The sequence below is a fragment of the Triturus cristatus genome, chromosome 12 (genome assembly GCF_964204655.1).
Source record: "Triturus cristatus chromosome 12, aTriCri1.1, whole genome shotgun sequence".
Taxonomy (NCBI): domain Eukaryota; kingdom Metazoa; phylum Chordata; class Amphibia; order Caudata; family Salamandridae; genus Triturus; species Triturus cristatus.
In genome coordinates this window covers 228428698-228446084 of record NC_140595.1, presented here as the reverse complement: position 1 = coordinate 228446084, position 17387 = coordinate 228428698, and the positions used below count along the sequence as shown (strand labels likewise).

At 43.5% G+C, this 17387-nt stretch overlaps 1 protein-coding gene across 1 annotated transcript in view; it reads right to left on the bottom strand.

Moving 5' to 3' along the window:
• Positions 1 to 17387, bottom strand: part of KCTD19 (potassium channel tetramerization domain containing 19) — a 1216368-nt gene that overhangs the window by 866618 nt on the left and 332363 nt on the right. The window contains exon 5 of the mRNA XM_085637050.1: positions 16085 to 16216. Coding sequence (XP_085493176.1) covers positions 16085 to 16216 — 132 coding nt within the window. The remainder of the gene's footprint in view (positions 1 to 16084; positions 16217 to 17387) is intronic.

Below are 17387 nucleotides of genomic sequence, written 5' to 3'. Positions count from 1 at the left end.
AACTTTAATGTTGAACATAACAAATGGTTACTTACTTGAAGTCCTGGTTCTGCATCGTAGTAATCCTAACTGAAGTGATAAATGTTAGAATAATTACCACCTGTGTGAGCACCCTTAAACAATTGAAACCCAATATTTGTCAATAAAGTTAAAGAGAATACCTTTGTCTATATGCCCATATGGAAAGTAGCACCCTTTATAAAAGTCTATCCTACACGGGATTTTCTCAGAAATGAAAACTACAATGAGCATTCGAAATGTAAAACCAGATGAATATCTTTTATTGAGGAAAAAGCTCAGATAAATACTCTTTCATAATAACGGTTCAGAAAAATAGTCTGTTCCTTCATAAGGCCAGGTACTTCCACCTCCCATGAAGCACTGTACTGTCAGTTGTCTCCCTCGGTCAATCCTTTCTTAGGTCGAGTGCATATATGAATGTAGCCTCAAGAATTTATTGACTGAATGTCTCTTGCCCAAAACAACCCAGCGGTCATTTATGACTTCTATACAGATTCTTTAAATTCAGAACTGGGACTACAAGTAAATAAACATTTCTTTTGTATTGTAGGATCTTCAATCATAATTGTTAAAATAGAGCAACAAGCTAAAATAGCCCTTTGAGATGTGTATCTTGTGCATAAGAAAGAATATAAAGAGCCTAATGGAAATGGCCTCCTATATGCAGCTTCTAGGCAGATAGTTTCTATAGAGTTGCTTCACCAAATCTAGCACGTCTGGGTATCAGAATTTAGACAGTAGTGCCTCATAAATGTATGTACAGACCTCCAGATGGCCACTTTACGCTACAGAATATTGCTATTAGACATTTCTAAGCCATGCTGTATTTGTAGCTTTCTCTCTAGCTAAGGGAGTTCTTGCCTCCCTGGAAGAGACATGTTTGCTAATTGATAACATAAGGAAATGCATGCCACAATCTGTCTAGATATAGATTGGGTTTTCTGACAATATATTGTCTAATAAATATTGTGAGGCACATATATTATGATGTCAAAAATATCATGGTTCAGAATATTGCAGGTAAAACAATCGTTTTCTGAATATATTTTTTAACATTGTTAAGAATATTATTGTGGACGTTTAGGTAAGATGGCGTCTGTGTAGTATTGCAGATGGTCTCCGGGTGAGGACGAGATCAAATATACCAGAAAATGAGCCTGGTTGTTGAGAAGGCAGTAGGGTATGCTTTGGAGTGATCGTCACTCCTAGTGTTTGATGCTCAGGTGAATTTGCAGTGTATGTGAGCAGGCCGGAGGGCACGGCGGTCTGCGGAATGCTGACTGGGTGAGAGAGGTGTAGGCAGGTAGTGGGAGTAGAGTGGCGGGGGCTCCACCTGCCATAAGAATAGGATGTTACAGCAAACAAATGATGGATGGAATGCTGACAATGCAAACTTTCTCCCCCAGTCAAAAGATCGGAGTTAAATCCATCGTTCTTTTGCCCACTACGCCACCCCAGTTTGGACCCAGCCATATGCAAATCAGTCTTGACCCTGTGCCCCATGGGAACAGTCCAGACCGAACTGCCAGCCCAGGTCCTCCCTGGACCGGAAACAAGCATCCTGGGACCGGTTTCAGGGTATGTCACCCTTCTTCAGCCAGGCTAGCTTGAATCCAGTGGCACAGTGAGCAAGGGACCCACGTCTGGGCATACCCAACCCACTTAGGGCGAAAAGTGTTACAGCAAACAAATGATGGACGGAATGCTGACAATGCAAATATTCTCCCCCAGTCACAAGATCTGGGTTAAATCCATCGTTCTTTTGCCCGCTACACCACCCCAGTTTGGACCCAGCCATATGCAAATCAGGATGCTTGTTTCCAGTCCACAGGGTCAAGACTGATTTGCATATGTCTGGGTTCAAACTGGAATGGCATGGTGAGCAAAAAAACGATGGATTTAGGCCCAGATCTCTGTACTGGGGTGAATGTATGACATTGTTCTGCATTCTGTCCATCAACTGTTTTTTGTTTTTTATAAGAATAGGATGAGCACACTCAGTTTTGGGCCCACAGTGTGGTGGGGGTAAGAGACAAGATGGTGCTGGACCCAAGAATGGTATGGGCCCAGCAGAAGGGTTTGCAACCATGTCCGGGCAAGATTGTAAGTTGACCAGAAGCCTACAAAGACCCAAAAACACTAGGTAAAGCATTGTGTCCACATGTAGCACTTTAAAACTGTGCCACAACAAGGTCCCTCTCCTATTTACACATGCAACACACTTGCAGAAATATACAAAGGTGATGTAAAGCACCCTGTGAGGCCAGGCTATTTTAACTGAAGACCTGGGAGAGTACCAGAGATGGTGCGCACCATTGCTACCATCATGGAATTGAGGGAAATGCGTTGTCAGCAGGGCCTTCTTGTGGGGCTACAGCATAATGGCAACAATATATATGTGTATGGCAAGTAAGATGTGCTGGCGCTGATCATCAGGGTCCAAGTTGGGGTCACTACATTATGACAGGAAACAGCTGCACATACCATACTTGCATAGGAATCTACAAACCAACCCAATCACAGATTTCTTTCCCAACATCTCTTCTAAGAACAATCACGATGGCTGGCCATCATGACATCAAAAAACACTCCACTTCATATAGAGGATCTAAAAGATGCCTGGAGGACACGAGGGTTGACATATAGAGAAACATGGATGAGGGGCTATCAAAGTTGCCATCAGAGATAGGTTGTTATATGGCAGATATCAAAACAGGATTGCAAAACATGGGGCATCGACTGGAGCAGACCGAATCTGATACCCAAAAGGCAGCCGACTGACCAAGTGCTCACCACCACTATATGTCATGAAAACACAGACTAAATCACTGTTGGAAAAGTGTGAGGAGTTAAAAAACAGGTCAAGAAAGACATCATTAGCACAAGGAATTTGAAAAAGGGGACTGAAGGATACACCATGGACAACATTGCGGAATGTATCACAGATATGTTTCTATGCGAAGGGCAATAAAGCAGATAAAGACCTGGCTAGTAAACTTAGAGACCAGTGAATGGAAAAAAGAAACAGCATCCTGGAAATCCTCAGAAGGGAAAGAGATATCAATTGAGGAGTGGAAGAGTGATCTTTTCCTAGACTTCTATTGATCCCTGAACTCAGCAAGAAATGAACAAATGAGTGAGATGCAGGATTTTTGAGATAGACTATTACTTTTGACCGCACTCCCAAATGGCTAGAAGAACTAAAACCTATGTTAACACAGGCAACCCCAAGAGATGATGGGCTGATAGTGTATTTCTATAGGGATACTGTGCCTCTCCTAGTGGGCCTCCTCAGTATGTTGTTGAACTTGTTCCATGAAACATGGCATTACACAACCATGGCTGAGGTGACTGTACTCCCCAGACCAGGAAACCCCTCAGATTATTGCAAATAATACAGAACAGTACTCCTTAACAAAGACACTAAAATTGTCACTAAAAACCTGACAGCGAGATGAAAGGGGGTCCTCCAGGTGTTTGTGGAACCGGATCAAGTGGTCTATGTCAGGGAGTGGTTTGACGCATGGAAGGTAACCCACATAGTGGAAAAATGCAGAACGAGGGATGTCCCTGCTCTCCTGGAGTCGCTAGCTGCAGAAAAGTCATTTGACAGGGTGTGCTGAGGCTTCCTTAAAGTAGCTAAATAGAATTCATGAAAAAATGGATACTGGGAAATGAGGTTCAGCTGGAAGTTGGAATCAGAGTTAATGGGTTTAATTTGAACAAATATCAGCTGCATAGTGGTAGGAGTGGTTCCCTGCTGCACATGGTATGTATCCTTTCTATTGAGCCACTGGCAGCCCTCATACAGGCAAATGCAAACATCAAGGGATCTACAAAGGAGCACAAAGTTAGCCTCTTCACAATTAAATTTCTCCTCACTATTGAAGAACTAGAGTTACCTTAGGCCCGTTAGCCTTAGAGTGGCCTTCACCCAAAGTTTTGCCTTCACCCCTCTGGTTTTGTTGGACTTAGGGGTATGTGCACTTCCCCACAGCTAACCAGTGCTAAAGTGCTTGTAGTCAGGCCTTAAAACGTGGTAACATTGACCTATACGTCCCTAATAAAGTGATATTACTTTATTAGGGACTTTTAAGTCATGCCTGGGGCGTATAAAATTACATGCTACTAGTGGACCTGCAGCACTTATCGTGCTACCCACTTAAGTAGCCCTATGAAACCATGTCTCAGGCCTGCCATTCAGCCTGTGTGCAGATCTAGTCTGCCATTTTGACCTGGCATAATAAACCCTTTGCCTGTCCTCAGACCACCTCGTAATACATAAGTCACCCCTACGTTAGGCTTGTGCTGTGTTTTCACTTTATTGCTGTTCAGGTGCTAAGTATTTACTTTAAGCATTGCCTCTAAGTTAAACCTTGCTGCCTCTGTGCCAAGCACCAGAGGGATGAACACAGGTTAATTTAGAGAGTTTTTGTGGTTCAACCTGACAAGGATTGTGGCTGTTGCTTGAGATGGGCTTACACCCCCCTCAACATACAACCCGATTTTTCACACCTGGTGGTTTTGAAAAGGCATAGGGCTTTAAAATACATTTTGACAAATCTGAATCTTTTGATCCCAACAGATAGCGAAGAGTAAGTGAAATCTCTGTGCCCAATGAGGTGGGCAAAATCTTCTTTTAAATACTTCGAGATTCACATCTCTGTGGAGACATGGATTAAAGCTAACTGGCCTTGCCAAAAGACACAGATCATAGCAGATCTCCATTGACGGAAGGGACGCTATATTTCAATGTGAGGTCGATTAAATGCATTAAAAATGAATTCAGTACAACCATAATGAATCAACTGTGGACAAAACAAAACTGCACTTCGCACAAAGTTCCAAACAGTTTTACACCCTGTGCTCTTCTTTTCGGGTATTTACCATCATTTGGTACCACTGCTCAGCAGAAATCGAATCAATGTACAAGTGGAATGGTGCAACTGAAGATATTATAGTCCACAACTTTCCAATTTTATTCAAAATTCTTTTTAGTCTTCCTGTGATTCATAAAGTCATTTTCCATACATAGCAACATCCAGCCAATGCGTTTCGTTCAAAGAAAAATTTTTTAACTTCATTTGGGCTCCAATTTGTTCATATTCTTTATACTCCCAATTTAGAGTTCTTGTGGGTTCAGTATCTGAAACTCTTTAGGTACATCAAACAATTATTACCAGGTGAACCTCATAATCATGGATCACATCCATAAAATAGTATATTTATCCTGTTATTCAAACAAGATGTTAGGGAATAGTATCTCCCATTTGGTACCTTGATACGTAACGCATCTCCACAATCACGCTAACGTGATATTGAACCCACAAGAACTCCAAACTGGGAGTATAAAGTAAAGAATATGAACAAATTGGAGCCCTGATGAAGTTCAAAAACTTCTCTTTGAACAAAACGCGTTGGCTGGATGTTGCTACGTATGGAAAAGTCTCTTAATGCAGTGATGATTCCCATATTTTGTTGGGCGGAGGGGCATCTGTTGTCTCTGGCGGCTGTTCATATCTGGGGAGTAGACAATAGGGTGGCGGATACCCTCAGTCGTTATTTCCCCGCCTCTCAGGAGTTGTCTTTGACTCCGGAGACCTTTTGGCTTATGGTCATGAAGTGTGGTCTTCCTTTTCTCGACCTATTTGCTTCCCGGCACAATACTCAGCTGCCTCGTTCCGCTCCTGTGTGCCGTCAGGAGGAGTCATGGGGGGTGGATGCTCTGACTGTTTCTTGGCCATCGCTCCTGTTCTATGCCTTCCCACCCCTTGCGCTGATCTCCCAGTTTTTGGCTCGCCTGGTGCAGGAGTCCCAGGAGGGGGTGGTGATGCTTTAGCCTTGTCGGTCTTGGTTCCCCACTCTGCGACTGTTGATGGTTCAGGGTCCCTGGTTGATCCCATCCTTTCCATCTCCCCTGCGGTTGTCTCCAATGTGGTCTCTCCTGCGGCTTTCAGTTTGGGTGTTGAGAGGCAGGGGTGGTGGCATCGGGATTCCCCAGAGCATTTAGCAATGGCTCCACAACAGTCTCGGAAACCTTGGACTCTCAGGCCCTATGGTTGGCAGTGGGGGAATTCCCATCAATGGTGTCATGATCTGGAGTTGTCCTCCCGGATTGCTCTCTAACTGGATTGCTACAGTTTCTCTGGGAGGGGTTTTAGAAGAAATTGTCTGTTTACACTTTGCAGGCTCAATGGGCCACGATTAAGGTGTTTCATTCCCCTTGGGGGAATTTGTCAATGTGGATGACATGGTCTCTAGGTTGGTAAGAAATTTTTCTTTGGCCCGTCCTGAGGTGCGGCCATTGTTTCCTTTTTGAGACCTTCCCCAGTTGTTGCATGGTCTAGTGACTTCTTCCTTTGAGCCTTTGGTTGAGGTGGACATCAAGTTTGTGACATTGAAGGTGTTTTTTTTGGTGGCCATTACTTCGGCCAGGCGCATTGGGAAGTTGGGGACTTTAATTGCTCGGGAACCCTTTCTGTCTTTTTCGGAGGAAGTGGTGGTCCTATGGTTGGATTCCTCTTTTGTCCCCAAAGTGCCTTTTCAGTTCCATAGTTTCTAGGAGTCGGTGTTACCTGCTTTGTGTGCTGATCCGGTGTCTCGCGATGACCTTCCTTGGTCTTTGCTGGGCTTTGCGTATATATCTGGAGCGGACGTATCCTTTTAGGAAGTTTCCCCTTGTGGAAGGAAGGCTTCTTCTTCTATTGGTCGCTGGCTGAAGCAGGTCATTATGTTGGACTACTCCCTTTCAGGTTCCACTCCTCCGGCGGGTGTGCAAGGGCGTTCTACGCGGAGAATGTCTGCCTCCTGGACTGAGGTTTGGGGGGTTTCCCTGTCTGCTGCTACTTGAGGGTCCTCTAATACTTATGTGAGGCATTATCGGATCCAGAATTTGCTGGGGGATGATGCTGATTTTGGGTTGGGTGTAATGCATGCCGTGTGCTCCTGACTTTTGTACCAATAAATCACTGGGTGTTGCTGTCTGCCTTGTGTCCAGGTGGTTTGTTATGGATGAATGCCAGTTGTTGTGGGCATTCTCACTTGTTTATGAATGGGACGAGGACAGGATGGACCTGGGGCTAATGCTCTATGACTTACCGGTAATCTTCAATACTCCTGGGCCCGTTGTCCTCGTCCCATTCATTACTACCCTCCCTCCCTCCCGAATATGCCAGCCTTCATCTATGCAAAAAGAACAATTAATGGACAGAATGCAAAACAATGTCATACATTCACCCCAGTACAGAGATCTGGGCCTAAATCCATCTTTTTTTGCTCACCATGCCATTCCAGTTTGGACCCAGCCATATGCAAATCAGTCATGACCCTGCGTCCAATGGGAACAGTCTAGCCCGAACTGCCAGGCCAGGTCCTCCCTAGACTGGAAACAAGCATCCTAGGAAAAATTTAGGGCTTTAGGCCCTCATCAGCCTGGATAGCTTGACCCACATCTGGGCTATCCCGTCCCACTCGGGGTGACAAATGCAAATAGAACAATTGATGGGCAGAATGCAGAACAATGTCATACATTCATCCCAGTACAGAGATCTGGTCCTAAATCCATCGTTCAAGACTGATTTGCAAATGGCCAGGTCTAAACTGGGGTGGCATGGTGAGCAAGAGAATGATGGATTTCCTTCATCTATGGCTTGGTAGTTAGGAGGGAATGATGGGTAAAGTACATTTATGTACTCCAAGTGGGAGGTGGTGGAGTAGGGCAAGCATTCCTTAATTGTTTTTTTCGGTTGGTGAGATAGGATTATCTCACTTGTTTATGAATGGGACGAGGACAACTGGACCAGGAGTAATGAAGATTACTGGTACGTAATAGGGCATTCCATTTGTATATTGATAAAATTGCATATAGTACTCTATTTACCATACCTATTTCAAGACATGTCACCTCAGCTCTCAATTTTAGAAGTAAAGTTGTTACAAGCCAAATAATTACATTTCTATAGGGAGGTGAGTGTGCAAAGTCATTGATGGTGGCCCAATATGCAAGGGAGTTTGGCATGCCTTAATATTATCAATATTATAACATGGCACACATTAGAATTCAAGTTGTGTAGGCTGCTAGGAACTGGAGAAATGTTGGATATTCATGGATAGGGTTGGGGCAGGACAGTCCATGTGTGATATGGCCTGGCTGTCAAGAAATATACACTTGAAATTGCTGTACGTGTTAGAAATCCCTAAGACATCGTTGATGATGTGGGATAAGATGATGACTAAGCAAGGTCTTACCACATTTTTTAATCCCTACACCCCGATCTTCTTCAGTCCTGCTTTTTCCTGAGGATGGACCTCATGAGATTTACCATTTTGCTAAAAAGGGGGCTGTCTGTTAATATGTTCCATAAAAATCAGATAAAATCCATAAAAAACTGTAAGCTTGCCTTCCAGCTTTCTAAAACAGATATGATGCAATAAAATTAAATATGGCACTGAGTAATGAATTCTCAAATAAAAAGTGCATACACAAGGACACCGATACCATACAGGAAACTCCAGGCTACATATGAAGCATCTTAATTTAGGGTCTTTTGTGTGGTAAATGGTCTTATCAAACAAGACAGGAAACAGAAGTACAGTTTGGATTTTCGCAGAAAAACTGGGAATCGGTATGGCGCATTTTGCAGAAAGACTTAAAAAAAATTCAACATCAGGGACATAATTCACAAAGGTAAAGTTTTACTTTTGGTGTAAGCTTACTATTGTTTTGCTATTCAAAAACTACGAGTGTAGTTTTCCATGTAGTATCTTTACAACTGCAAAGACTGTACTATATGTTTATATGTGGAGTTCTCTGTGTGTAGTATACAGCTGCAGATGCTGTACTATCGTTTTATGGCCGTAATTCTTTGCAGTCATAAAGATACTACACATAAAAGTACCCTCGTAATTTGTGAATAGAAAACAAATAGTAAACTTAATTCAAAAGTGGAAGTTTACCTCTGCGAATAAGGCCCCAGGAGTCAGAATAAAACCTTAAATAGAGATGGGTGAGGAAGAGAAGTTTTGAGAACTTGTTCATGTAGTTAATGCTTTTAGGTTTAGGTATTACAGCTGCACTGTAATGACATCTATAGATTTGACCATGCCAGATGAGTCATCATAGGTAAAATGGCTATATCGGGTGTTTTATGGTCGCACAGGTGGGGTATGGGTGGTACAATTGTTATGTAAGTTGGACACATGCCATGTTTGACCAGTATTGTGGTAATGAAACAATACAAATGAATACAATGTCTTAAAGAATAGTTGTATGTTATATCATCATTTATATTGTCCTTAAGTGTGTTTTGTGTACATGTTTGTTTTAATATATTCTATTTGTTTCGAAATTGTTTGTATTTTTTGGTATTATAATAATTTTCAGAACAGGGTTATGGGTTTCCAAGGGAATAGTGCGAGGAATCATTTAATTATTTTACGTTTTAAAAGTTATGTTTAAAATTGTGTTAATTTTTCATTAAAACTGTTAAATATTTTTATCATAAACTCCTTTTTATGAAACATATTTGTCTTTTTTGTTTTTGTTTTTTAATTATGCAAAATTCATATGCGTCAATGAAGCCACCAACAGAAGCAGAACACTGTTGAAAGGCAATCAAGCACTGTATAAATCCACTCTCCAGACCACCTATTCCTCATCCCACAGACAAATACAATGCCATCAACATTTTCTTCAGTCGAACAATACGGAAGATCCAACAGCACATTGATGATGCCAAGTCTACTTCATCTCCCACGCCCTCTCTTTCTGTAGAATCCTGCTATGGTCAGCCTTCCAAGCCACATCTCTCACAGATCTGGCTGATATACTCAAGCCCCTCAAAGTCACTTGTTATGAAGCTGGTTTTACCTTTGCCCTTCATCAAATCTCTCTGTGATGATGCTCTGTCCCATCTCCTTACCATTATCGATGCCTCCTTCACTCATGGCACCCTAGAACCTCTCAAGACTGGCCAGATCATTCTACTCCTAAAGAAGCCTACACTAGACAATAATGACCTGCCCAGCTACCAGTCGATCATTCACCTACCATTCACCAGTACGATCATTGAAAAAAACTGTCTATCTTCAGCTCTCAGGGCACTGATTAGCACTGATAAAGAAGGGAAAGATATCATTGGAATGAGGCAATTTCCCCTTTCCAACTGCACCTCTTCTAGTGGATTCCTTCTTGGGTATCACCACAAGAGGGCAATAAATGGACTAGACACCAGGTATTGCTTTTGAGGCGGAGATACCCACACTTGGCCAAGTGCTCCCCATCTAAACATTTGAATACAGTGAGGCAAAAAGTTAACTAGGCACCAGGAAACTAAGGGCCTAATTGATGAAAAGTGGTGCCACTCTGCATCAGAGATGGGACAGAATTTGTTAAGAAACGCTGCAACATCTTTTTACTCCATCGATGTGCCAAATTTATGGTTTGTTGCACCATGTTGTAAGCGGTGAGTAAAGAAAAAAAAAATACATTGACGCAGCCGTTGTAACACACAAAAAAGTGACGCAATTACTGTAGAAGTGTCATAACTCACAATTGCGTATTCAGACGCAAGCCGAACTATGGTTGCACCATTTTTCGCTAAATAGCTAAAACATACACGCAAATTAATTAAAAAGTATTTCTAAGGCATAGAAGACATCCATGGAGCAGGAAGGAGACATCAGCAGTTAAGAGAACAACCCCCCCACCTCCCCCACTCCAGCCAGGATGTACAGGCCGAAACCCAGGGGTAGAGGAAATTGAACTTTAGTACAGAGGTGAATGAGATCCTAATTAATGAAGTGACAGACCACCAACACCAGCTGTTTGTCATCTCTAAGTTGCCATTATAAAAATTAAAAAAAGACATTTGGCAGGCCATACTGGCAAAGGTCAACAGTGTGGCTCAAGCAAAGAGGACAGTGCCAGATTCGAAGAAATGCTTGCATAACATCAAGTGCAGGTCACAAGAGACAAAGGCCAAAAACTTGAAGGCATCAGAGGAGGGAGCGCAGCACAACAGGAGGAGCTGGATGCTCTGGAGGAACGGGTGGCAGCTGTTATCCCAGAGGAGTTGGTGGCAGGTCTTACAGGACAGTGCTGAGCATGAGGAACTGCAAGACCCACAAAGTAAGTTGCAACAAGGGGCAATGTGGGTTACAAGCTAATGTTGTGCAGTGCATTTAGCTATGTACCAGTTAAGTATCACAGAAATGTCATGTACACCAGACAGTCTTATGTTGTCCAGCTCACTCTAGATCTATCATGAAACTCAAATATATGTTTGAAGTGCAGTACCAGGCCACTGTCACCTCTGGAAACTGCCAACCACACCATAATCCACCAGAACTACAAATCCCACAACACTCTGCAAAAACCATAAATGAGGTTTTGGCAGAGGGCAGTGCCACAGCGAATCTTGTTGCGGTACCCTACGTCAAAACAAAAGGGAAGGAATGCGCCATATCTATGAGATACTATGCATTCCTGTCCTTTTTCCCTGCACCAGCGCAGAATGGGCTGCCATGCACCAATGCCAGCACCCTTGCACCATAGTCAAGGGTGCCTGCGCTGCAGGGGTGATTGATTTTGTACAGGAAGGCACACCTTCCTGCCCAAAATTAATAAATTCAGGCAAGTTCCCCTTTCTTTGTGTGCTGCTGAATGCAGCACACGTAGAACAAGCATTGGAATAGCCAATAGGTCTCGCTTTTGGAACCTTATAAGTGTTTAGCCATGCAACAGTAGATGTTGTTGCACCAAGGATATTGTACTGCATAACGGCGAGCTGTGAACCTGATAAGTGTTAGGACAGTGCGTGGGGCAGGGGGGTAAACATGGTCAGCTTTGAACCTGATGATAAGTGTTAGGACAGAGCGGGGGCAGGGGGGTAAGCAAGGCGAGCTTTGAACCTGATAAGTGTTATGACAAAGCGGGGGGCAGGGGGGTAAGCACGGCGAGCTTTGAACCTGATGAGAAGTGTTAGGACAGAGCGGGGGGCAGAGGGGGTAAGCACAGCGAGCTTTGTACCAGATGATAAGTGTTAGGACTTTTTCCCTGCACCAGCGCAGAATGGGCTGCCATGCACCAATGCCAGCACCCTTGCACCATGGCGAGCTTTGAACCATATGATCAGTTTTAGGACAGAGCGGGGGCAGGGGGTAAGCACGGCGAGCTTTGAACCGGATGATGTGTTTTAGGGCAGAGCGGGGGGCAGGGGGGTAAGCACAGCGAGCTTTGAACCGTATGATCAGTTTTATGACGTAGCGGGGGGTAAGCACAGCAAGCTTTAAACCTGATGATAAGTGTTAGGACAGAGCGGGGGCACATGGGATAAGCGCGGCGAGCTTTGAACCTGATGATAAGTGTTAGGACAGTGCGGGGGCAGGGGGATAAGCACGGCGAGCTTTGAACCTGATGATAAGTGTTAGGACAGAGTAGGGGGCAGAGGGGTAAGCCCGGCGAGCTTTGAACCTGATGATAAGTGTTAGGACAGAGCGGGGGCAGAGGGGGTAAGCACTACGTATTAAGGGTAAAGTGGCCGCTTCTATAACATTCCTAAAGCTGCTGGTTGAGAAGCTTGCAATGGACCCAGCCTCCCTTCCCCTCCCCTCTGATAAAGGTGGGGGGGGGAGAAGGAGGACAGAAGAGCTGCAGAGTGAAGCTGCTGGCAGACTCTGACCTTGAAGCCTAGAGTTGGGGGCCAGAGGAGCAAGCAGACCGGAGTAGAAAGGGAGAAAGGGACACTTGTTTTCAAGAAATGAAATGCACTGTTCATGCCCAATTGACCAACTTTCATGGCATGAATAGTGGTGAGGCTTGCAAACAAGAGCAGTTTTCCTCCTCCCTGTCCAAAGGGAGGGGTCGACAGGGGAAAGAGCAGGCTGGAGAAGGCCTGCGGAATGCAGAGGGTGGAGAGAACAGCCAGGGCCTGTGACCCATGACGAGAGTGGAAAGCCATATGGCGCCTCTGCTCGTAAGCGCGTGCCCGCGCACATGCACTCAAGCTCTAGGCCACAGTGGCATCATTTTCTGAAGCCCTTACTAAAAGTCTCTCCAGAGCACAGCGCATGCGCAGCTCTAGGCTCGACCTAAAAAGGAAACAATTAGGAGAAATGAAAACATTTCTCCTCTTTGCACCTCCCTAACGCCACCCCTGGGGGGGCGTTGGATTCTGACGCATTCCCAGTTTTACGATTTCTCGTAAATCTGGGAATGCTTCAGGTTCCATGGGTGTTGTGTGGGAACACCCATAGCAACACCCATGGAACGCCCCTTTAACTCCGTGTTCTGCGTCATATTTATAAAGCCATGAAATTCCACGTAAAGTGGCTTTACATGGCCTTGTGAATATGTTGCTGCACATTGCACCACTGGAATGTCAAAAACATTATAACGTGTGGTGTAAAAGTGGCGCAAGGGGCCTCATAAATTAGGCCCATATGGACTCAATTACAAGCCCCTTGCGGCCCCAATGCATCACTTTTCCTATGAAAGAAGTGACACACCAGAGGCGCAAGGCGATTGTTGATAAGCCCCTATGTGTCAGGCATTCAGTTGTTGATACATTGGCACTTTTCTAAACCATTACTCTATATTATGGTAAATGATGAGCATGAGGTGGTAGATCCTACACATCTCCCTCATGACTGTGATGTGAATCTTACATTTTGCACACATGTCGAATTAGACTTCCTCATGTGCACTACATGGTATGTGCTCACACAACAATATTCAACCAGCAGGATAGGCTAGATACTTGGGTAGTTGTTCTGTCACAGGTACTTGTTGACATGGGAGATCTGTGTCCCAAAGAAACATGCATCTGTCCATAAATAGACACAAATGTGTGTGTTTTGGGAAATGCTGGTTGAACCATGGAGGTTCCATGTTGACACACACACATCCCCTTGGATACTATTACTTACACACATGGATGCTGTAACACATTTGTCCAAAGCATGCATTGCTCTATACACTTCCACAATAGTAATTTCACCATAGTGCCTTTAAGTCTTAACATTGTCATATAGTTGGTTTACCTGGCATATGTACCATGATACATGGTGCATATAAGTACCACACCTCTCTTACTTCAGTATCTATCTGCCTCAACAGACACCATCATGAGCATTTTATGACCCATTCATACATGTTAGGGGTTGTGTTAGGAATTACTCTTTAGCTTACCTACCAGTAGGCCATTGTCGTAATGGCCATTCTTGAAGCAGTCATTTATGATGCAGTGCTGGAATATAAAAGCATCATGGACACTGCCAGGGTATTTGGCCAGCACGTTGGGGGAAGAGTCCCCGAGGGTCCACAATGGCCTGTATGTGGATGGAGTGGGTGTGCTTCCGGTTCCTATACATATGTGATGAGGCTGCAGGAGGTACAAATTGCACATGCGTGCAGTCCATGGCACCCAGCATGTGAAAAAACCCAGCTATATCATAAAAACCTTGCTTTGTCTCCATCTGAAGTTCCTTGGTGCTGGGGGAAAAGGATGTAGCGGGGTGTCAGCAGAATGATAGCATCCAGGACAGTGGGAAGGAATTAGCAGAAGAATGGCTGAGATATTCCAGCCACTCTGGCAACTGTTGTCTGGAAGGAGCCTGACACCAGCATATGTTACACCCCCATGCGCTTAGCCTGTGGAGGTTTGTTGATAGGTCTGTTAGCTGTGATCTCTAGCCTTGGAACAAATCCGGTGTAGCAGGTTTACTATGGACTGCTTCTTCAGGCGATAAAAAGTGATGACCTCCTACCTCCTGAGGTCTACCAGAGTGCTCCTTTGGCGAAATATGTGCCTTTGTGGGGGTGATAGAGGGTGGGGGGTGGTTGTGGTGGGGTTGATGGTGGTGGTCGTCTCCGTCTGGCTCCCAACCACAAACTTACTACCTCCATGCTGTAGTGCAAGTTGCAGAACTGTCCTGTCCAGCTTCTGGGGCTTATTTACAAGCCCCTTGTGCCACCGGTGCATCACTTCTTCCCATATAAAAAGTTTTGTACCAGCAGCCAAAGGGGCTTGTAAATAAGCCCCTCTCTTTATATATCTGCATGGATGTGTGATTTCCTACGCATGTGTTTTGCAGGCACATTGATTTTCATGTAAACGAAATGCTGCGCCACTTAAGCTGCAGCTGCGTCACTTTTGAGAAATGTCAAATATCAAGCGCCACTTTTACGCAGGAATTTACGACGGACGCCTACCTTGCATATTTTGATACTTACGTGACGCAGTCCATTCCGAAGCGGTTTCTTCTAGACGCAAGGGCAGGAAAAGTGACGCATCCTCACGGATAAGTCAGCTTATAAATATGGAGTAAAGTTTGCGCTGCCAATGCATCAAAACTTTTTATGGATTGGCGGCGCCAGCTCTCCATAAATAAGGACCTAATTCTTTTAAACAAAATAAGTTGGGGCTGGCCTGTCCTGTCATTGGACCATACCCGCAAACCCTAAAGCCCCAATAGTCTTTTTGCATTCAGGAGCCAAATGGGGGTGGGGAGTTGAGTCAGTAAGCCCCCTAGCCACCAAGGATTTGTTTTTGATACAATAGGGTGGGGATGGCCTGTTTAGGCATTGGTCCATACCCCAACCCAATAAATGCCCCAACAGTGTTTTTGCTGGCCCGGGGGGGCAGAAGAGGGGTTTACCTTGAGTTTTTCCCTCTTGTTGAGGGGCGGGGGACAGAAATTCAAATAAGCATAGGTCATACTCCCTTACTAAAGGCCAACAGTCTTTCTTCCCTCTACCCCACACTCACATACTGGAGAGGGCAGACTGAGAGGTTTACCTAAGAGTGTCATCATGTACATATTACAATAAATGGAAGACCATACTTGCAGCATGTAAAAGAACTGTGGGCACTTATGAAAAAGGAAAAAACAAGGATAAGCATGCACGGAAAGACAACTATTCAGAGACTACCCTAAGAAAGACATTTTGAGTTTTCGTGTTTCTAATAAGTAAAAAAAGTATAAAACAAATATCAAAATTGGTCAACATAAGTTTGTGCAAAATTATCTCACAAACTGCATGGCCTTCACATGTCAGTCTTACCTAGGATATTCTTTTGGTGTTTTACCACTTCTGTAAGCTCTGGAATTTGGAGAAGCTCTGTTTCTAATTCCAACATGTCCATACCAGAGAAGTCATCTGGTAGTAATATCTTCCCAGAATTAAGAAAATTTGCTTGAAAAAGAAACAAAGAAATATGAAAAGTTTAGTAACTAGAAATAATAATGTCTTCTGGTTTATGATTGATGAAATTTATATCAGTATTTACTTCATCAGTATTCACTTAATAGTGTGTATGAATTTCCTTACTTCTAGAAGTCCAAGGAACATTTTTCATAAACAGAATCTTCTTCTTAAATTCATCAAAAAATGATTTAGGTGGGGTTAGAGAAATTTGAAATTCTTGACAGTTCAGTGCCCTAGTGTGCATTTCTCACATACATTCATAGACCTAACTGTACCAGCCATTCAAAGATATTGAGTAGCATGAGATAGTAAAGGAAGTAGGCCATCATATCATATTTATCTTTATTCTGTCAATCTTGACCATAAAAGCACAACAAAAAAACATATACAGAGATTTCACACTTCTATATAAAACGTAATGGAATCAAATTTGAGCTAAAATTTCCACTCCTTAAAATTGTAAGTTGAATTGCCAATTTTGTATACAAATGTGGTATTTTTTAAACTATCCTCTATTTGAATGTGTATATGCGGGTCTGCTGCCCAGATGGTACCTTACAAAGTCAATAAAATGTGTTTTTTCAACAAAATAAAATTGTAGGTTGAATTAATACAAATAGCCCTACAAAGTTCATCGTACACAAATTTCACATTACCTATAGGAATCCCTTCATGCCAACCAAATCTATACTAAGCAATCAAGCGGAACCTGCATCAAAGTCAAAAACATTGATCACAATGCATATTTCTTCTTTGATTTCAGTGCTTGAGTAATAAAATTCAGATCTCAAAACATATCAAAGGAGACACAAGACACTGTGAATAATACAAACCCTCATAATGAGTATTAAAAGATCCTCCGCTGAGTATGGGGCAGCGCAATCGTTTTTCTAAAAAAGGTGTACAAGGTGCAAACTTGCATAAAATGCTTAGTTGACAGAAGTGACCTGCCATCGCATAGACAACACAGTGATGACGCAAATCAGGTACCAACAATAGGGAAGGCCACTAAATAATGAACTATGTTCACTCTTAATCATGTGAGATAAAACCTGGGTTTATCCATGTTAAGTATGGCTCTCTGTCTTGGGTGTTTGAGAGCAGTGCATATGATTGAATGGTTACCATATCAAGTGCTTTCATGATCCTAGCCTCCCCT